The 22892-nt window shown below is 39.8% G+C and overlaps 1 protein-coding gene across 3 annotated transcripts in view; it reads right to left on the bottom strand.

Annotated features, from left to right (window-relative positions):
- The window catches only part of SUVR5 (histone-lysine N-methyltransferase SUVR5), an 86368-nt gene that overhangs the window by 45751 nt on the left and 17725 nt on the right, over positions 1-22892 (bottom strand). For all 3 annotated transcript variants that reach the window (XM_089419395.1, XM_089419397.1, XM_089419396.1), the window contains one exon: positions 415-525. In XM_089419395.1, coding sequence (XP_089275521.1) covers positions 415-525 — 111 coding nt within the window. The remainder of the gene's footprint in view (positions 1-414; positions 526-22892) is intronic.

Genomic DNA, 22892 nt, shown 5'->3' with positions numbered 1-22892 from the left:
TGATGATAGATGGATGGATAAAGTGGACAGATTACTAGCATTTGCAGCCATAGATTGTCTGGGCCTGTTTTCATACAGATGCATTTTTTGTAGTCTCAAATCTGAAATTATTTACCTTGCAGTCTAAAGGTATTTCTGTTGGATAGCCATTTCACTAACAGAAGGAGCTTTAGACTGTTGGCCTACAAAAAGAATAGCATTCATGACTCATGAATGAACAAAACAATGATGAAATGTTCGGACATGAACTAGGAACTCCTATAAATACTGTATGAGCATGTTTCTGTGTTACTTTCATTGGCATATATCTATCATTACAATCATGATATCAAGTGCGCAAAAAAACTGACAGTTCAAATTATGCCAAACGTACAAAGAAACAAAGGAAGAACAAGATAACTAGACGATGAATACCTTCATAAGTCTGTCAGTAGTATCTGCATTTTGTGCATTCTCACATTGTTGCTTCCACAAATAAAAGGAATTTTTCATCCATGTAGGGTTAATATACACTTCTAATATCATCTGCAAACAGAAAGACCTGCAATTCTATTCAGAATGACAATGAAATGAACTTCTCTGCATGTTCTACCTGGCCTAGAGAAATAGCATTTACTCTTCCTTGTCTTACTATCAATTACCATTTCCTATTAGTATTCAAAATATCCGAGTACAGCAAGACTAACTTGATTTATGTGTTCAATCAACACAATTACACAAGCATACGTATACTACAGAAAAAATTATAGAGAAAAAAGCATTATAAACAAACAGGTAAGGGATGTAAGAGGTACAGAGTTTATAGTTGATCTAGCAGAATAATCCAAAGCAATCACAAACGCAAAATTATTTCAGGTACAGAATAGACAAATGATACAAGCAAAACAAAAATATACTAATACGCACAGTGAGAAAAAATAATAAAGATCAGAAAATAAAAATGCATTTGGCAGAGGGAAACAACAGACCAAACTCAAGAAATATTTTAACTCTCTTCAATATGAACCTTACTGAACCAGATCTACTAAGAAAACATGTGAAAGTAACAACAACCTCTTCTCCTTTTCTAGAAAGTCCTACTAATCCAGAAGTATTTACTTGTTTGCCTATATCGCTGACATTTCAACCATTCTCTTGGCTTCCATAATTCATTTATTACTTCTATTTTCCAAAGACCAGATCCTTCTAGGACTTTTAATCTATCCTACAGTATGGATTTGTCATTTATCATTTATGTATTAGAACCTCAGCATGTTTAAGTGGTACTTAAACCTATAGTATACCACACATATCAGAAATGCAATTTTTCCCAATAAAACGAGAGAAATATAGTCATGATTGCAATTTACAATTCTAACATTCCTTACAAGGAAAGCTTAGCATATTCAATTACTTTGTGTTGTATAACTTTTCGTATGCCCAAATTTGTGTAGAAGTAGACTTGGAAAAAAGACTATTGGCCGAAATCAAAATTTCTCTAAATGGCTGTTGTCATTTACAGTCTCTAGACTATGATAAATTACCCTTCAAATGTTGAATCTGTCATGAATATGGTCACTTTGAAAGACACTGCAAAGAGCGATAGCCTGAGCAAGAGGAGCAAACTCAGCAAGATAATTGGACACAAGTGAAGAGGAAAAACCCTACAAAACAAGGGGCCACAACAACGGAACAAAGGAACTAGTTCGAGGCTTTGGCAGAGGAAGGGGAGGTATTAGGGCAAGCTCCGGAACTAGTCCAGCAAGGGGTAAAAGAAACAACAGTAGATTTGGAAAATAGAATGGAGACAAGAGCACCCAAGGAGGAACCAATTTTACAACAAATCTCGGATTATCAGAAACCCCAAGTTACAGAATCTTTAAGTTTGCAGGAAGGAGAGGATCATGAGCACTCTAGCGCCCAGAAAAGAGGTAGAAAATCAAGCTCAAAACTCCGAGAAATTGAAACCTAGAGAGAGAAATCAAGAGGGACCCAAACTACCCTTCATAGCACGATAGAAAGGACAAAGCAACCAAATCAAAGAAGCCCCTTAAAGACACAGGAAGACCAGACAAAGGGGAAAATCAAATACAACACCCGTAATAAATGAAGATACTCTCTTGGAATTGCAGAGAAATGATGGGCAGAAGGGAGGCGGCAATAAGAGATATAATAAGAATAGAAAGCCCTACCTTAATGCTTATCCTAGAAACAAAGCTAAATAAATAGGAAGCCTAAAAAATCAGAAAGAGAAATTGGAGGAACTGCGAAGGAGTACCAAGTGTTACTCAGGGAACCTTGGGGGTACTTCTCATGCTCTATGACCCAACCAAAGTAAAGCTTATCAGAACGGAATTCAATCAGTACTGGATTATGACATAAGTCTGATGTAGAGAAGTAAACACAATTCTTACTTTGTTCAATTTGTATGTACCAGTCTATTCTGAAGGCAAACAAGATTGTTGGAAAAACTTATCAGATTTTTCAGAAGCAGGTAGAAGCCCCAATAGTGGTAGGAGGTGCCCTGAATATGATTCTCGATCCAAGAGAAAAGAGGGGAGGAAGAGTAGGCCAGATCCAGCTAAAGTACTAGATTGAAGGGCTTATGTTTCAATGGGATTGGATAGATGTAGTACCCAAAAATGCGGAATCCACCCGGTCAAATCGAAGAATAGGAAGGGCTCACATTGCGGCTAGATTAAATATATTTTCGGTTCAAAGTTCGCTCTATTTAGCAAGATGGGAGGTCACATCGGAGATCTAACCATTTTCCTTCTCGAATCACCAACCAATATCAAGGATGTTGACAAGGGAGGTCCTATCCCTTTTAGGTTTAACCCCCCATGGGTCAAGCAAGAAGCATTTATCCCTTTAATAAAGAAGGCATGGGTGCAACTGGTCCAAGGTTTGCCCTCCTTTGTCTAAGAAGAAAAGCTGAGGATAGCTTAAAAAGATTGATGGAATGGGCAAAAAATAACTATAAACACCAAGGGCAAAATAAAGTCGAAATTTTACAGCAGTCGGAGGAAAAGAGGACGGAACTGGAACAGCGAGAAGTAACCCAAGAAAGAATAACAACAAAGGCGCATCTCTCGGCCAATTGTTCCAGGTGCGCCGAGAAGAAGAGGAGCACTATTGATTGAAGTCATGTAGCCTATGGGTAAGAGCAAGGGATCAAAACACAAGTTACTTCCATAAGCAAGCTAAGGCGAGGGAAATGCTAAACAAAGTTATAAAGATCAAAGGGACTAATAGGCAGCAGAGGGAAGGTCAAGAAGAAGTTCAACTTGAGGCAAAGCATCACTTCAACAAACTTTACAAGGAAGAAGGGGATATTGTGGACGAACAAATGGAACACATGCCAAAAGAAGTTCCATGCCTAGTCATGGATGGGGAAAATGAAGAATTAACAAAACAGATCGAGGACAAGGAAATTTGGGAAGCAATCCATGACTTGGAACAAGATAAAGCTCCAAGGTCGAATGGGTACGCCATCAATTTCTACAGAGCATGCAGGAACATAATTAAAGACGATCTTTGGTGTATGTTAAATGATTCTCTGAGGAAGGTAAGGGTAGGAGGAGCCACCAACTCCTCCTTCTTGGCTCTTATTCCTAAGGAAACGAACCCATCTACATTTGCGAGATTCAGGCCTATATCCCTATGCAATACTTCTTATAAGATCCTTACAAAAATCATTGCTTAAAGAATGAAGATCATCATGGTCAGAATTATCTCAGAAAATCAAGGAGGATTTATCCATGGGCCCCAAATATTGGGCAATATCATCTTAGTACAGGAGGTTATTCATTCGAGCTACCGGTGAAAGGATAAGGGAATGGCAATTAAAATTGACATGGCCAACGCTTTTGACAGGGTCAAGGATTCCTTCTAGCTTCGAGCCCTAGGAAAATTTGGCTTTTTTGAAGACATTACACAGTGGATCAACATAGGGAAGCCCTATGTGGACCCCTAATTAATGGCAAATCAAGTGCTTTCTTCCTTCTCACCAGATGGTTATGGCAAGGTCGCCCCCTCTCCCCAATGCTATATGTGGTAGTGTCAGACACATTGAGCCGAAAATTGGATAAGGAAAGTCGGGAAGGGAATATTCTTGGGGTAATGATTGTGCGAGGAGTCAAGGACGTCAACCACACACAATTTGCAGATGACACAATCTTGCTGGGAGGGGCCTCTATAATAATAGCATAGATGAAGATTTTTGGATCTCTTTTGACAAGCTTTAGGAAGCCTTACAAACAATGACAAGAGCAATGTTTATGGATGGAATGTTAGCACGACAGAGCTGACCTGCCTAGCAAGAAGGCTTGGGTTCTCCCTAGTCCATTCCTATTCTTCTTTCATGTAACTAGGCATACCAATCTCTCTAAAGTAGACAACAGTAAAGGAATGGTTGAGACTAGTTCAGAAGCTAGAAAGAAAGACAAAATTGGGATATACGTTGGCTTAACATGGTAGGAAAGAGAACCCTCATTCAAACAGTTCTCCTAGCCCTACTAATCTAACAGAGATCAGCCCTTCTAGCTCTAGCGGGAGTCCTAGACTCTATGGATAAAATGATCAAGAACTTCTTATCGCAAGGGGGAAAAGATAGCCATGTGAAATTCCATCTAGTGCAATGGAAGAAAATCAAAGCCCCAATTTCATGGGGGGTCTAGACACTAAACATATAGGAATTTAATCATATGAACATAGCCCTGGGAGCTAGAATCTGTCAGAGAAAGGTCACGGCATCCAAAAGTTGGTGGAAAATAGTTATGCAGAAAAAATACTTCCAGGAGGCAAGATTGAAATGGCTGGACAAGCCTCGGAATACTATGCAAACCATGGGGTCGTCAATTGGGAAAACCTACTTGCTTGATGTGGATATTTTATTGATTGTTCTTGAGCACTTGAATCTATTACAAAGCAATTTGTCTCACTTGAGAAAGTGTTCTCCTTTTCACACAACTCAGCTTATGCAATTGATCTTGGCCTTTCTTGATCACTACTGGATCTCAGTTCCTGCACACAATTCTTCCTTTACTTCCTCCTTGACTTGCTCTTCAAAACCTACTCATTTTTGTGCACTAGAAGCCTACTATTTCCTTGCGCACTTTGCAGCCCTATTTTTTAGGACCCCAGCTCCTCACAACCTGCGCACAACCAATTCTCCTAATTTCTAGCACACTTATGGCTCCTATTTTCTAGAAAAGAATTCCTGCGCTCCACAATCAAGGCTCTCTCACAACTCGCGAGCTTTGTCTTGTCACAAACCTTTGTTCACAAAACAATTGTGTTTTACTTGTGCCTTCGTCCTCTCTTTTATAGATTTGATCCATGCTAAAGGCTATTTCAAATTTAGAACTCGAGTTGTGATAGCAAGTTAACTGAGAGTGTTACTTGTTGTTCTTCCAATCATCACTAGAGTTGATAACTCATGCTCTCTCCAATCAACACTAGAGATCTAACTCGCTCTTCCTTCAATCAAGACCGAAGACTAACTCACTCTAACTGAACTACTAACTACCACCTCATTCTGTAGTCAAACTGATGAAGACTCCACTTAATTGAAGCTCCAACTCTATGAATGCTAACTGGACAAGCCAAGAGACCTTGCTCGCTACATTTTCAACACTCCCTCTTAGCAAGGAAGGTGATTCTAGAAGAACCTCATCCACCTGGATTTGTCTTCCCTTTGAACTAGAAGACTTCCCTGCTTTCTCCTGCGGAATCTGATTTGAAGACTTGTTCTTTCAAACCATGCTCTACGAGTCTATCACCTCAGTCATAAGTGCCATGTACCTCGTGTATCTTTGTGGCTACTTACTCTAGATGAAGGTGGTACTGGAAGATCCAACTCTCTTTTGATTCTCCCCAAACAACTCTTTTGCCCACTTCGCTCAAACTCTCCCTATACTGGGAGTCACTGACTGAGTAATTGCCAACACTTGCACTGGGTTGTACTTCGCATCATCTTACTGGTCGACCCAACTGCCAAGTAGCCGAGACTCAAACTGAGATACTAGTTGAGGCTCCATCTTGAGTAGCTTCTTCTCATGTTCTCTCACCTGCTCTTACTCTAAGAACTCTCTCAGAGCCTTGCTCTCCTCAACCATTACTTCTCTACTCTGCGCACTTCCTGCCTTGCTGCCCAAGGTTGTGTTTGTCTCGACCTAGAACCTGTAGAGATTATTCATCCTCACACATATTTGCTTCTTACATCCAGAAGCTAAATGCTTGAGGTAGGCATTACCTTTGTTGAAGATGACATCATATCCCTTTTCCTCAAGGGTAGCTACTAAAACAAGAATTTGCTTCAGGCCTAGAACATAAAGGACGTCTCTGAGATGGAGAGGATTACCCAACTCCCTCTGGAAACTGACAACACCAACTCCTCTAGTCGCATACATGCCATCATCTCCTAGCTCAGTTTGAAATTGCATGTCCTTCTCATTTAGGTAGCTAAAATACTTCTTGTTCCCGGTCATGTGGAAGGATGCTTTGTAGCATAATTCCCCAACTCATATTAGGACACTTTGTAGTATAATTCCCCAACTCATGGCAACGAAAGCACTTGATCTTACTTAGATCCTTCTTCTTCTTCTCGCCCTTCTAACTGGTCTCGGCCTTGCCTTTACCCTTTTTTCCCTTGACTTTGTTTCTTTTTCCTGCTAGGGAAAAGTTCTCCTCGTCCTCTATCTTCACTGATCTACCATCTCTTGTCCCTCTCCGGATTTCTTCTTGAATGCAGTCACTCCAGAACCTTTCCCAACTGGGAAAATTTTCTCTGCCACTCACTGCATCTTGGAAACCATACCAAGACTTATGGAGTTCTAGAAGCACAAGACTCACAAGGTCTTTTTTTTGCTCTTGTCTCACCCACACCACCTAGCTCATCCTAAACTTGAGTGAACTTTGAAAGATACGTGATGATAGGCTCTCCTCTGCTCATCTGAGTACGTCTTAGCTTCTCCTTTAGAGCTAGCTTCTAGACATCACTGGAACCCTTATACAGATCGAAGATGGCTTTAAATGTCTCATATGTTGTCTTCTTCCCATGGAGATGAGGGATAATATGGCCTTTGACCCCCTTTAGAATGATCTTGCTCGCCTTGGTAACATTCGTGTTATGTTGGGCCCACTGTTAGGCATTTGTAGGTGGCACTATTGCCTGCTTTATAAACTCGAGCACCCCATTATCTTCCAACACCACTGATATCTGCTCATTTCATGAGCAAAAGTTAGAGGCCCCTTCTAAACATGATCTACCCTCAGTCCTTAGAGCACCATACTGCCTATCCAAATAACTGCTCTTCAAACTCTAGCGCTAGCCTTTTTGACTAATCTGCACTCTTCACTAACTAATCAACTTGGTGTTGGTCTTTATATTGATCTCTGCTCTAATACCATGTTAAATTTCCATGAAACTCTGCAACTACTTATATGAATAGTTGAAAATTGAAACTAGTTTACTTTCACCAAGATACAGTCTCTTCACAACTTATAAGTAGCGGAATAAAAACAAAGAGATCAAAGCACATACAAATATTGACACACTTTTCTCTAGAAACCCAATAGGGAAAACTTGCTTGCTTGATGTGGCTATTTTATTGATTGTTCTTGCAGACTTGAATCTATTACAGAGCAATCTATCTCTCTTGAGAAAGCATTTTGCTTCTCACACAACTCTCAGTTTATTCAATTGATCTTGGCCTTCCTGGATCACAACCAACAAAATGAAGCAAATCTAGGAGCTAGAACCTTCCTCCCTTTGAACTGCTGAAATTTTTGGGTTTCTGGCAATATTTCAAAGGTATTAGTTCATTGTTTGAGGACTTTAGATGCTTGCTGCCCTCTTTATCAACTGAGTGAAGATTGAGATATGAGCCTCAACTTAACTCTAATACCAAATAGAAATTTAATGATCTGCACCCTTAACCCAGTTTACAAGTTTGCATGTGTTTGTTTAGGCCCAACCCACATGTTTTGTCACGCTGATATAAATTTCAGAATGCATTTATTGCAAACATTAAAGAGTGCTTCTACTAATTTTTCACTTTCCTATCAACTGATAATTAATGCAAAAATTATGGAAGCATTCAACACATTTGAGACATTAATTTTTGGTCAATCTGACCCCGGAAAAACCCCACAGCCTCTTGGGGAAAACCAGTCTTCAAAGGAGGATTATATTGCTTGAGAAATTTAAATAAGTACATAAAACACAGTGCTTATCTCCCTTTTTGCTGAAGCATTAATTGCACTTATTCTAGAAATTTGTGCCCACTGAATTTTTCAGATTTCCACAAATTTACATGCCCAGAAATTTAGCAAAATATCTCTGCCCAACTCCTTGGAATTAGTGCCCAAAATCTGCTTCAAAATTTGTGTTGGAAGGTGCCTCGAATTTTGTGTTGAACGACGACTGTACCTCCTCAAAAATTGTGCCTGATAGCTACAGAAACACTCCTCAATTTTTGCACTGCCTATGGTTGTTGCCTCGAATTTTGGGTCTGACAACAATTGTTTCCTCCCTCAAATTTCGTGCCTCCTACCTCGAAATTCGTGTTGAATATTTGTTGTTGTTGCCTGATGCAGCAAAACTGCAACTTTACATAATTCGCGCGTGGACCTGTGGGTTTTGGGCCCATGTACACATCGGAAGCATTCCAATCAGCAGAATCTCCACCATCGATATTATCTTGCTTGATCCAATGGATATCGCGTCGTCCGCTCACCAACTAACTAGACCATCTCCACCGTCAATGTGTCCTGTCTGATCCAATGACTATCATGTCACCCGCTCGCCAACTAGCTTCGCTGATCTCCACCATCAATCAATCCCGTGTGATCCAACGGCTATCGCGCAATCTCGCGTGAAATCTTGCTCGACTGATATCAAGTCGAGAGCGCGCGAGAAAAGTAGTTTTCTCGCGCTACATGTCGCCCACTAAGGTTAATCGCGTGAAATTGCGAAATACCATTTCCAGACTTTAGGGTGCGTGAGATACCGCTTACCGTATTTCCAAGACCACTCCATCCTTCTGCTAACACGTGGTGTTAATCTCCGCCATTCCTCTTTCGTCATTATTATCCGTCGCTCTGGCCGATCCGACGGTTTCTGCTGTATTATTCAATCGACTCCAATTTCGATTGGAACTTTCCTCCGTTGATCTATTCTCAAATCCAACAGATCTCTCATTCGCTTATCGGTGGAATTTGCATTTCAACTCAAATCTATCTCTGCCATACTTGTTTAAGGCGAAGTTCATATGAACTTCATCCCTTACACTCGCACACGCAATTTATCAATATACAAGATATACGTAAACAATACACAAAATCCAGATTTCACCTAGATGTATAATTACACGCATATTTCAATTATAAACAAAACTCGATTACAAGCTAAGGCCTCACAGCCCTAGTCACAAATTTCCCTGTGGCTACATTGCATACTCTATCTATCCCTTTCACACAACACAGACTCTCTTATATAGGAATTTACAAAGGGAGGAATCGTTTAAGATCCATGAGTTTCTCCCACAATCGCTCAATCAAACCCCTAAATCTCTCTATTCGCATGCATGGCAGATAATTACATTTAATCAAGCCTTCTAGAGACTTATCTGTTTAAACAAAATTTGCCCCGGTTTACAATGATTATCAATGTTTCCCCTTTCACAGCTTTGAATTTAAATTTTGATTAAGGTGTTCCGATGTTCCTGCATCATTCCCTCGATTTTTGTGTTGTTGTTCCCTCAATTTTCATGTTCTTCCCTTGAAATCGTGCCTCAACTCCTCGAAAATTGTGTTGTTGTCTCCTCGATTTCCATGCATGTTGTATGTCCTCCTCCTTGGGATTCAAGCTCCTTTTCTCTAGCTGCAATTTCTCTCCTTCACGAAGTTTCTCTTCTCCTCACTTCTCTTCATGCTCTCTCTCAAATGTGAAGTAAAGAATGAGCCTCCCTTTTCTTCTTTTGTCTCCTTGGAAAAGATTGAATCCATAAACCTAGGATCCAATGGTTGATATTTCATCCTCAAATCTCAAGATGTGTGGTTGAGATCAATTCTCCCAAATGACCCCCCTAATACATTGGCCCCATCACTTAAAAATCTCCTAGTACCTTTTTCAAGTTGTGTTCCTTTTCTATTTTTTTTTTCTCCCAAGTGATTTGTCACCTCACTTTAAATATTAGAAAAAGCACATGGTACAATATTTCTAATTACCTTTGCACCCGTGACATTAATTTAACTCATAAATGTCATTGAGACAAAAGTCATTAATGTGCTCACTAGGCTGAAAGGGATAAAAACCTAGTAACACCTCTTCTTAGTACTATTTTCAACACTCCCTCTTACCAAGGGAGGTGTTGCTCACCACTCCCATCTTGTCTCTGAAGAAAACATGCTTGCCTCTTGGCAAACACTTGGTGAAAATGTCTGTTACCTGTTCATCAATGGATATATACTCAAGCTTCACTACCCCTCGTTGAACCTAGTCTCTAATGAAGTGGTATCTGATCTCTATATTTTTTTACGAACCGTGAAATAATGGAATTTCAAAGACTTTAATACAACTCTGATTATCACATAAAATCGTAGTTGGTCTTTGGTCCCCATGAAGCATCTTGCGAAGCCACAATGCCTCGCACCTTGCCTGAATAACTACCATATACTCTGCCTCTATGCCGCTCAATGCCACTGATCTTTATTTCCTGTTGAACCATGACACAACTGTCGAGCCCAATCAAAAACAACATCTAGAAGTACTCTTGCAGTCACTAACACTGCTAACCCAATCTGAGTCTATGCAACCAATCTATCTAACTCCATGGTCACATCTGACATAGTCCAAACCATAACCCATTGTGCCCTGTAAGTATGACAACACATGTTTTGCAGCCACCCAGTGTACACTCCTGGGTTCCATCATAAACTGACTCAATGTGTTCACTGCAAAACAAATATCTAGTTTAGATCAGATACATCAATGAACCAATCAGTTGACGACACAAAGTGGGGTTCACCAACTTGGAATCAGAAAAATGCAACTTCTCCTAGTTGGTGATCATAGGAGTAGCCATATGCCTACAACCATCCATATGAAATCTCCTAAAGATATCATCTGCATATTTTCCCTGGCCCACGAAGATATGCCCATTCTCCTGCCAAACCTACAACCCCAGAAAGTAATCCATCAACCCCATATCAATCATATCAAACTCTAAAGCAAGATCTCTCCTGCAGTGTTGGATGAGTCTGTCCTCCCCTATAATAAACAAGTCATCCACATACAAAACCAGAATGAGTGGATTTTCACCAACCAAGATAAGTATAGGTTCTACATCACTCTTCTGGAAACCCAATTGTTGCAATCATCTCTCCTCTCGTACCATGCCCTCGGTGCCTGCTTCAGTCCATACAAGGCTTTCTTCAGCCTACATACATGACTCCCTCCCATGCAACTCAAATCCCTCAGGTTGTTCAATGTACACCTCCTCTTATATAACACCATTGAAAAAGGTCGTCTTCACATCCATAGATATCACTGCTCTAATGGAAGTATAACGAGCAACCAGTGCAAAGGTCTCCCCATAGTCAACTCCCTCTACCTATGAGAACCCCCGTGCCACAAACCGAGCTTTGAACTTCTCCATTTTGCCAGTTGCAACATGTTTGATCTTGTAGAGCCACCTGGAAGTCACCACTAACTTCCCATCAAGACGTGACACTACCTCGCAAACATCATTCTTCATGATGGAGGCATACTCCTCCACCATGGCATCCCTCCAGATCTGCTGACTAGCGACCTACTCAAAACCAGTTGGCTTTGTCTCCACATCTGCCACAAACCCACCCAACCTCTCTGGTGGTCTGCTCTCCCTCACTGACCACTTGAGTCTCCCCATTGCCTCCTGAGCCTCCTTCAAAGTCTCCCGAAGCAATCTTGGCTTTCTCTTCCCTGTAGTAGTCTCCTATGGTGGTATGGGAAAATCCTCAACCAGTGCTTCTCCTCCTGATGTGGAAGGCTCTGAAATAACCAATGGAGATTCTGTACTCTGAGATACTGTGCCTAGTGAACCTGCACCAAGTGATCCTATACCAGGCGAAGCTGTGCTATGCGAACCTGTCACCCCTAAAGAGGGTGAACCTCCTGATCCTGATGTACCACCTAATGCACCTGAAACATGTAGTGCAACCCCTTGCTAAGGAGCTTGTTACTCTATCTGATCAACCTCTTAAGACCTCAAAACCCTCTCCTCCTCGAATGTCACATCCCGCATCAAGACAATCTTCCTTTATGCAAAAAGATAGATACAGTAGCCTCTATTGGTCTCACTGTAACCCACTAGGATACCCCTCTTTGCAGTGGGTTCCAACTTCATCCTCTTCTCCTCAGGGACATGTGAATATGTAAGGCACCCAAATATCCTGATGTGCCCAACTTCTAGTTTCTTGTCGGTATACACCTCCTCAGGAGTCTTGTGTCCCAAGACTTGTGTGGGCTCCTGTTTTGCAAATAAACAACAGTGTTACATGCCTTGGCCCACAATAAGAAAGGTAAACTTCGATCATGCAACATCATTGTAGTTGCACCCACAATGGTAATGTTCTTCCTCCCTGCCACCCCATTCTGTTGAGGGTTGTAGGGCACAATGAGCTCCCTCTTGATGCCAATGCTCCCACAAAACTCTCTCATCTTTGTGGAAGTATACTTGCCCCCATTATCTGATCTCAACACCCTGATATTCCTCCCTTTCTAGTCCTCCACAAGAGCCTTAAACTCTTGGAATCTATGGAAGACCTTATCTTTCGTCCGCCTGGATTGATCATCAATGAATGTCACATAGTACTCATATCCACAGAATGAAACATGGGACATAGGACCATATACGTCAAAATGAATCAAGTCAAGGATACCTACAGCACTGCTACCACTACTCTGGAAAAGTGTCTTGTGTACTTTCCCAAAGCACACCCCTGCACACATCATGATGATTTGTGCTAAAGTCAAGCAAGCCTGTAACCATCTCCCTCAACATCCTAAAAGCTCCATGGTGCAAGTGAGTCATCCTCCTGTGCCATAGCTCACATAACTCACTACTACTGGTCTGCGCTACCATAGCTCTAAGAGGTTGAAACATAAGTTTGTATAGTCTCCCATTACGAGCTCCAATCACACGAGTAAACTCAATACTGAATCCCCTGGGATATATCAACATTGGTCCCTTATGTAACAGTACCTCATACCCCCTGTCTTCCAAGCAAGAGACTAATATCAAACTCTTCTTCAACCTCGAAACATAAAGAACATTTGTCACCTTCAAAGGAGGTGATGACTCCCTCTGAAATGAAACTATCCCCATACCTGTCGCTTTTACTTTGGAGTTGTCGCCAAGCACAACTAAGTCAATATCATCCTTTAAAAGGCTCGTGAAGTGCTCTCTAACTCCAGTCATATGGCAGGATGCTCCACTGTCTATGAACCATGCATGGGAAGATGTGACATGAGTCTCTAAACTCACCAGCAAAGCACACTTTGAATCAAACACAACCACAAAATCATCCACATCTGCTAAAGTTGCAACTCCATGTTTTTTCTTACCCTTCTTGTTGGGACATTGAATAGCATAGTGACCCATCTTCCCACAAGCAAAGCAATTCACTTTGCTCATGTCCTTCTCCTTAGCCTTATGTTTCCCCTTCTCCTGTTTTGCTCCACTAGAAGACCCCTTCTCAACCTTCTTACCCTTTTTACCCTTTGCCGCAAGAACAACATTCTCCTCTTCACCCCCCCCACCACTCTTGCTGCCACCCTTTGCACTACTCCTGGATGAAATCATCCCACATCCTCCTCCAACCAGGAAAGTGCTCTCTGGCCACCAAGCCATGGATAAAGTCGTCCCACTTCTCGGCGAACCCATCTAAGGCAATCCTGACCAACTACTCCTCTGGAACAACCTCTTCAATGGCGGCGATTTCATCCTTCACCTATGAGCCTCTAGTGAGGAAAGAGGTGACAACTGTCAGTCTTGATCATCTTGGTGTTGCGTAGCCTTTATCTAAACACCATCTTCTTGTTCTCATTAGAACTCTGGTGTAAAGAGTCCAAGGACTCCCACATCTGATATGCATATCTCATCCCTGACACATGAGCGAATAAATGGTCCTTGATGGCATCTAGAAGAATCTACTTTGCCTTCACATTCTTCTTATTGAACTCCACCAACTGAGTTGGATCGGTGGATGCTTGTATAATTGCTTCAACAACATCCCACACTTCCCAAAGAAAGAAGAAATGAATCTAACCATATCTAGTAATGCATTGACAGGAATTACCACTCCTCAAACTCTCAAAATAGAAGGGCATATCAAGAAGAAAAAGATAATATTGTTGATTGATTCGGGTAGTACCCATAATTTTGTTCATTGTAAGATAGCCAAGGAATTGAATTGCTTCCTATATCCAGCACCAGAGTGTCAAGTAATGGTTGCAAATGGAGGAACCATAAATTGCTCTGGAAAGTGCCATAATATCAAGCTATCCATGGGAGAATATGTCTTGAATAGTCCAATGCTTCCATTTTAATGGGTGGTACAAATGTTGTACTAGCAGTACAATGGCTACAATCTTTGGGTACGATAGCTTTTAATTTTCAAGAATTTTTCTTGAAATTTTTTTGGGAAGGAAAGGAAGTTGAATTAAGGGGTATCGCAGGGAAACTAGGAAAGATAATCAGCTCTAATAGCATGACAAAGCTTCTAAAGAAAGAACAACGGGGCGTAATTGCACAATTATGTTCACTAGAGGTTCCCACATCGAAATCATCTATTTCTTCATATCTCCAAAACGTTTTGGACAATCATTCCAACGTATTTGAGACTCCCAAAGGCCTCCCACCTATTCGTGATCATGATCATGCTATTCATTTGATTCCAGGAAGGCCTTACAGACATCCATATGCCCAAAAGAGTGAAATTGAACGTATGGTTGCAGAAATGCTAGAGGTTGGTATAATTCAACCTAGTCAAAGTTCTTTCTCTGCTCCAGTGGTATTTGTACATAAGAAGGATGGATCATGGCACATGTGTCTGGATTATAGGGGGCTCAACAAGCTTACTATTAAAGATAAATTTCCCATTCCTGTTATTGATGAGTTATTGAAAGAATTACATGGAGCAATTTACTTCACCAAGTTGGATCTTCGTTTAGGATATCATCAAATTAAAATGAACACTGAAGACATTCCAAAAAAAATATAGAACTCATGAGGGTCATTATGAATTTTTGGTCATGCCTTTTGGCCTTACCAATGCACCTTCTACATTTCAGGGTTTGATGAATTCCATTTTCAAACCCTTCCTTAGAAAATTTGTGTTAGTATTTTTTGATGATATATACTAATCTACAACAAGTCTTGGAAGGATCGTGTTCAACATGTTGATAGGGTGCTCAAACTATTGGAGGAGAAACAATTATATGCAAAAAGCTCCGAATGTTTCTTTGGAGTACAAGAGGTGGAATATTTGGGTGCTCAGTTAGCTCATAGCTCATCTTATCATCCTCACTCTAATGGGAAAACTAAGATAGTGAACAAATGTTTGGAAGAGTATCTTCGTTGCTTTGTTCTAATAAACAGACGCAATGGGTCAAGTGGTTGCCTCTTGCTGAATGGTGGTATAACACTTCCTTCCATACTGCAACAAAAATGACCCCATTTATGGCACTTTATGGATATCATCCACCGTCCATCACATCATCTTTAAAAGAAAATTCTAAGTTTGCAGTGGAAGATCACATCGAGCATCAACAACAAGTTCTCAAACTCTTAAAGGAAAACCTCACTTTGGCGCAAAATAGAATGAAACAGCAGGCAAATCAACATCGCAACGAAAGAAGTTTTGATGTAGTTGACTGGGTATACAAACAAATGTCCCTCAAGCAAGCTAAGAAGGATAATAAATTATCACCAAAGTATTATGGTCCGTACAAGGTGTTACAAAAGATTGGTACTATGGCATACAAATTGGAGCTTCCTGCATCTTCCCGAGTGCACCCAGTTTTCCATGTTTCATACTTAAAGAAAGTCATAGGTGAGAAGATCCTAGTTCAAACAATATGGCCAGAAGTTGACGAGGAAGGAAAATCATATTGGAACCGGAAGCAATCATAAAAGCAAGAAATCAACAGCTATGAAATCGATCAATTTTAGAGTATCTCATCAGGTGGAAGAACTTACCCGCTGAAGATTCCACATGGGAGGATGAGAATTTTATACAGAAGCATCCAAAACTACTCAAGCGTTGAAGACAACACTTTTTGAAGGAGAGGGGCATGTTAGATCCCTATACTACTAGTGTAACCCCTTATTGTTATTAATGCAACCCCCTTATTGTATTATTGTGGCCATATAGTCCCCATGTTGTTATTATTATGCCCCATAAAAGCCCACTATTGTTATTGTTGTGCCCCTACAGTATTATTGTTATGTAAACTTTGATCCCCTTAGACTCCTATATATAGAAAGGAGGTCTTGTCATTTGTACCATCCAATAATTGTTCATTTGTATAATGTAAAGGAGGTTGCCCCCTCGAAGAGGCTGATTTTTAAGTCATTGATCTATCTTTTCTATCTTTTTGTGAGCTAGTTTTATAACAGGGTTGCAAGCCTATAGCTACTCCTATGATCACCAACTAGAAGAAGTTGCATGATTCAAATTCCGAGTTGGTGAACCCCACCTTGTATCGTCAGTTGATCAGTTCATTGATGTATCTGGTCAACGCCAAGCCATATATCCATTTCGTAGTCAACATATTGAGTTATTTTATGATGGAGCCCAGTAGAGTGCACTGGGTGGCTGTGAAACATGTGTTGAGGTATCTACAGGGCACGGTGGATTATGGTTTGGACTATGTCAGGTATGATGGAGTCAAATTTATTGGTGCACGGACTCAAATTAGGCTGATAGTGCTAGTGACAGGAAGAGTACTTACGGGTGTTGTTTCTCGATGGGCTCAACTCATGGTTCAGCGGGAGACAAAGGTCAGTAGCGTTGAGCAGTGCAGATTCAAAGTATACGATAGTTATTCAAGCAGGTTGCAAGGCATTGTGGCTTCGCAAGATGCTATTTGGTTTATTTGGTCAACGGTTCAAACCAACTACGCTATACTATGATAATCAAAGTTGTATTGAACTCTCTGAGAATCCAATATTTCATGACCGATGAAAGCATATACAGATCAAAGACCACTTCATCAAAGACTGGGTTCAAAGGGAAGCTATGAAGCTTGGGTATATATCCATTGATGAACAGGTAACAGACATTCTCACCAAGTCATTGCCAAGGGGCAAGCATATATTCTTCATAGACAGGATGGGAGTGGTGAAAAACACCTTCCTAAGTAAGAGGGAGTGTTGAAAATGGTACCAAGGAGATGTTTCCAAGGCATTTCTCCTTTTGGCCAGGGAGACACATAAATCAACTTTTGTCTAAGTGATATTATGAGGTTATTAATATCAAGGGGGGCTAATATACTTTTTATGTGGAGATGTACTAGGTACTTTATTGTTAAAGTCACATGTAATTTAAAAGTCACTTTATGTGAAAAAAGTATTAAGTACACTTTATTTTATTAAAATGACTTTTATATTCTTAAAGTGACTTTATGAGGAAAAAGTGACCATGGTACTTGTTAGGTTCCTATAATAATAGGCTTCATAATTTTGAATTGACTATGTAAAGTCTTGTAATATTGTACATACTTTTGTTTTCTACAAAATGTTTTCCCATATTAAAAAATGTAAAGAGGGTAAGTCCTAAAAGAAAAATCAAAAGACTAAAAGAAAAGGATCAAAAAGAAGATAAAATATGAACCCCGCCAAAAAGAGATAAAAATAGATCATGAAAGTGTGCACATTCAAATGCCACTACTCTTAGTTTACTTTTTGCAAATAAGATTGTGTGTAGCTTGTCAAAATGCCACAATCCATGATGATCAAACAGTTTAATCTTGATTCATTCATGCTTTAAATTTCATGCTGATAGATAGAAAATAAAGATCTAGCCAAATTGTTTAATCTTGGCAGATCAGTGGTTAGGTAGAGAATAATAATGAGCTCATCAGTTTAATCTGAGCCATTGGAAGTTATAAGATTAGAATTAGATAGTTTGCTTATCAAAGAAAAATAAAGGGTCAGCAAGCTCAAATGCACCTAGTAAACGAAGAAAAAATGTTAGGGTAAATGATAGGTAGGCAAACGCAGATTTCACAAGCCATGGAGAGCATCAATTGGCTCATTGCATATTACTAACTTCCTTCCAAACTCATTTTCCCTTGTAAAAATATCCCTTCCCTTCATTTTAACCTTTTCCCCTTACTTCACTTATTTTCCCTTACTAAAACCCTTTTCCCTAGTTAAAAAAACATATTTTCGTTAGAAAAGTAAATTCCCTTTACTAATTCCCCTTTTCAAATTAAACATGTAAAAACCCACTTAACCTAAGTTTGAAATGTTTTAAAATGTATCGGGCCCCGTTGAAAAACTTTACCCAATATCCTTTTTTAACTCATGTTCTTACTGTATTATTAAATCCCGCATATATATTTTCCCAACCCCATTTTATTTCATAAATTATAGTTTATTTCATTAATTCCCCCACTAATTATCCCGGGTCCCCACTTCTATTTTAATACCCATCACATCACTTATCCCCGGGCCCCACCTATCAAATCCCCGACTCACCTCTCCTATTTGTCCATCTGTCGGATCTTCATTCCTCAGATCCAATGGCCAATAGAACCTATTGCACCACCAATTGCCCAACCTTTAACACCATTGATGGGTTGCGAAATGAGTATTTTCGCAACCCCGCTCCCCTGCTACATGGCAGCTCCAGATTGTATCGCATCCTCCAATCCAAAACCGCTAACCCACTTTTCACAATGCGATAACCGCCAATCCATCGACCAAACTGTATGATAGAACCACCCTACCATATGAATTTAACCCCGTGCCCATATGTTTAACCAACAACCATTGTTGGTTAAAAGCAATAAACCTACCCTTTACAGTCTTTTCACCATTATTCTGTTGAAGTTTGCGAAAAAAAGCCTCTACCAACCTATTCTTAAGCCAAAAAAGCTCTATCGACCTGTTTTGAAGAGATTTCACACCAGAATTCAAGCCTTTCGCCACTAGGAGACAGTGTCGACTCAACCTAAAGCTTTATAAAGACCATTGAAGCCTATTTTGCTGCCAGAAAAGCCTCAGTTGCTTCCAGAACCCCTTCTACATACTAAAAGCTTCATTTCCCAGGTATTCCTAAGTGTTGAGGCATGTAATTAAGCAAGAAAGTAATAACTGCTAATTGAACAAATTAGTTGGCCTCCAAGAGTATTATAAATGTTAATCCCCTGCAACCACAGTGATACAGTCCCTGATTTCAACCTCCTTGAGCTCCACTGCTGGAGCTATGATAAATTCATAGACCAGGCTGATGATATCTTCCTCTGGGATTCAAACCTACCCAAGTATATCTTCCCACAAACCTTCCAATTTCCAGAAATCATCAGGCTCTGTCAAGTCAATTATCTGCCTAGTGAAAGAGCCCTAGTAACCCCTAGCAAAGAGATTTTGTTCACAATTACTGCAGAATCAATAAACCAGATGTTGCAAATTCAACCTAAGCCTGATGAAGCCCCTTTGTCAATTGAAATCCTCACTGAGTTATATCTAAAGCTTGAATTTCCCAAGAGATTTCAAATCTTCCAAAGTTTTCTTCCTTCATCTGTTGAAACCCCAAAGAGTAACCCTCCTTATTTAGCCTCAATTTTTTCAGAAAGAACAAGACATATTGTTTCAATGTTGTCTTGTATTCTAGGCTATTTTACAGATGAGTATGTTGATGCTTCAATCCTAGGTTTTCTGTCCATTTTCTGCCCAGGATAGACTCCTGCTTTCACATTTAACTTTGCAGAAGCAGTTACTTAAATTACCTGAAGAAGGTGTGTTCAAGTATTCATCTGTTTTGTTTCATATGTTCTTATACTTCCAATCTGAAAGGTTTGCAGTAAGCCTCCAAAAACTGGACACTGAGGGTAACCCACAATCAGTTGTCTTCTGGACTTCCCTAATCAGAAAAGATTCCACAAAGTTCACCTACAAGGACTTCATTGACTCCTTTATTCATCCAGTTGCCAACATGCTAAGCAGTAGTAGTCAACCTAGGATCAATGAAGAAATGAAGAAAGTATTACAGTTGTCAGAGCACAGTAGAACAGGAGACTAGTATTTGTACCAAAACCACACTGAAATTAGGGTGTATGGATGTCAACTCACTCCTTACAAGTTGCCCAAATACCTTCCCATGAGGTTATTTGCACTAGAATATATCAGGCAGATCCTAAATTTAGATGAGGTTAATTTTCTATCAGCCAAGAAGAAAACACAGTTCAAAATCAAGAACCAGATTGGTCCTTTCATTATCAACAATAGAAATGTTGGTCAACAAGCAGATAAGTGTTTACAGGAATTCAAGTTCAGTGATAGTTTCAAATGGCAGTATGATCCTTTAGGAGTTATCAGCAAGTTAAGAATCAAGTTTAAATTAACTCCTTTTGTCCATGATTCCAAACCAGAGATTGAGAAGTACTCCAACCAATCAGAGTGGTTGGAGGGTACTTTGAAAGAGGTGGAGAAACCAGTTGAGACAAGTCCTGTCCTGCAGACTCCAGCCCTACAAGATAGGAATTCCAAGAGACCAAGAGAAGAAGGTTCATATTCAACTCAAACCACTATTGAAACTAAATTCAAACTAATGTATAAGAAGAAGCCCAAGCTAAATCCTGTAAATAATAAAGAAGGGATAGTTGAGACAATTGAAATCATTAATACAAACACAATGGTTAAAGAAAATGCACCTCCAACAGTTTCAGAGGAAACTCATCAGCGTTCAACCTCTAATACTCAGATTATTTAGAAGCAGCATAGTGTTGAAGTCTCTTCATCAAGCAAACCAGTGGATAAAGAAAAAGATATAAGGGAGAAATATAAAGAAATCAAATAGAGAAAAGAAGCATTGAAAGCTGAAACCTATGCCCAATATTTGAAACGGACTCCTAGTGATCAAAATAGGTTACTTTCAGTTTTCGACTACAAAACTAGAAAGATGCAGATGGCCTTTCTACAGCCACTGATACAAGGCCCAAAAACAACAGCAGATTACAAAAAGACAGAATTTGAAGTTTTTGCCAAGAATGTTCATCCTATAGATCAAATTGAGTTTCATAAGCAAGCAGGAGAAATGCTATACTCAACTATGACCAACAAAGCTATGAGTGTACAAAAACTACAAAATTCTCTAGAGAATATCAAAGCACAGTTAAAACTAGAGAAGACATCCTCACAAGCAAAGGATAACAGAATCAAAACACTTGAAGAATTGGTCACGGAGGTTGGGTATGATCCTAAGAACATCAAAGCAGCTGAAGAGCTTATCAAAAAGAAGAATGAAGACATTGCTGCATTGAAGAAGCAGCTGAAATTACCTCCTACTGAACATCCACAAGCAAAAGAAGTTTTGGAGAATGAAGGCCAAAAAGATGAAATGATGAATCTCATCATTCAGTTGACAGCTCAACTGAAAGAAATGGAGAATAAGATGGACAAATTGGTGCAGGAAAAGAAGGTCAGCGTGGAAGCAGTTACTATCACTGACATTCCTACAGTTACTACAGCAGTTCCATCTACTTCAACTCCATTACCAACAGCACTTACAATTACTACAGCAGTTCCATCTACATCAGCGAGAGATTCAACAACAAGAGCAGCTCATCCCAATGATGAAGCAGGTAAACTGATCAAAGCCATGCAGGATATGTCCATCCAAACAAATGAAATAGATAGACTTAAAGAACAAATAAAAAGTCTAGAGGATGAAAAGAAGCTAGTTCAAATCATGCATAAGAATGAAACACAGAAGTCAAACAGATTGAATGAAAGGTTACATAAGTTAGAGAAAGAATTGACACTGAAAGAGCCACTAGCCCAAGCAAAGCAACATATATGGGCCAATATCATTAACTCTATCAATAATATTTGGCCATCCATCCAAGTTATCTTTGAGCAAAAAGATTTGATCAAGGAAGCAAGTGAAACCATTCAAAAAGTCAAAGAAGAATTAGGAAAAAAAACTAGAGAATGGCACAAAGATAATCAAGTTTCTCAATTCTAAGCAATGTTTTTAAAACTGGAACAGGTGACCGACCAGTCCACCTAATGAACCGGTTTACCGACCGGAAGCGATCTAACCGGGACTGGTTTGGTCTAAACAAACCGGTTTTAAAAAAATATTAAATAATTAATTTTTAATGAAACAAAACTATTTTTAAGATTTAAAACCATGATTCCAAGCCAATAGAGACAACATATCCAAAGTTTGCTCATTTATATACCATGTAAAGGTGAATATATCAAAATGGCACCGAGTGCAATACATATTATCGACAAAATAGCAAAATACATAAGCAATGAAGCTCTAAATGGCCTATAAAGTCCAAAAACAATGCTACAAGCTATGAGGCCATTGGCCTACTACAAGTCTACAGTGTACACATGATCAATCATCAAGTTCATCACCACTACTAGCCACAAGATCATCATCAGGAGATACATAGACATCATCTGGTTCAGAGTCTGAGGATGCCCCAGCCTGATCTACAACCTCAGTATCAATGCCACCAATAACAATAGAAGTGGACCTAATGGAAGCACGAGTTTGTCGACCTACACGACTAGTGGCTTCCATTGGTTATTTGCCTTTCCTTGATGCCGCTATTGATCCTGGTTCTGATGCCGCCACATAATCTGCTTCATCCCCCGCTAAAGCCATGTCGATATCAAAAT

Source organism: Pinus tabuliformis, chromosome 4_1 (genome assembly GCF_031772625.1).
Source record: "Pinus tabuliformis cultivar Carrire ecotype Pingquan chromosome 4_1, CPIR1, whole genome shotgun sequence".
NCBI classification, from domain to species: domain Eukaryota; kingdom Viridiplantae; phylum Streptophyta; class Pinopsida; order Pinales; family Pinaceae; genus Pinus; species Pinus tabuliformis.
The sequence above is the reverse complement of the archived record's forward strand: the minus strand, read 5'-3'. Positions and strand labels throughout refer to the sequence as shown.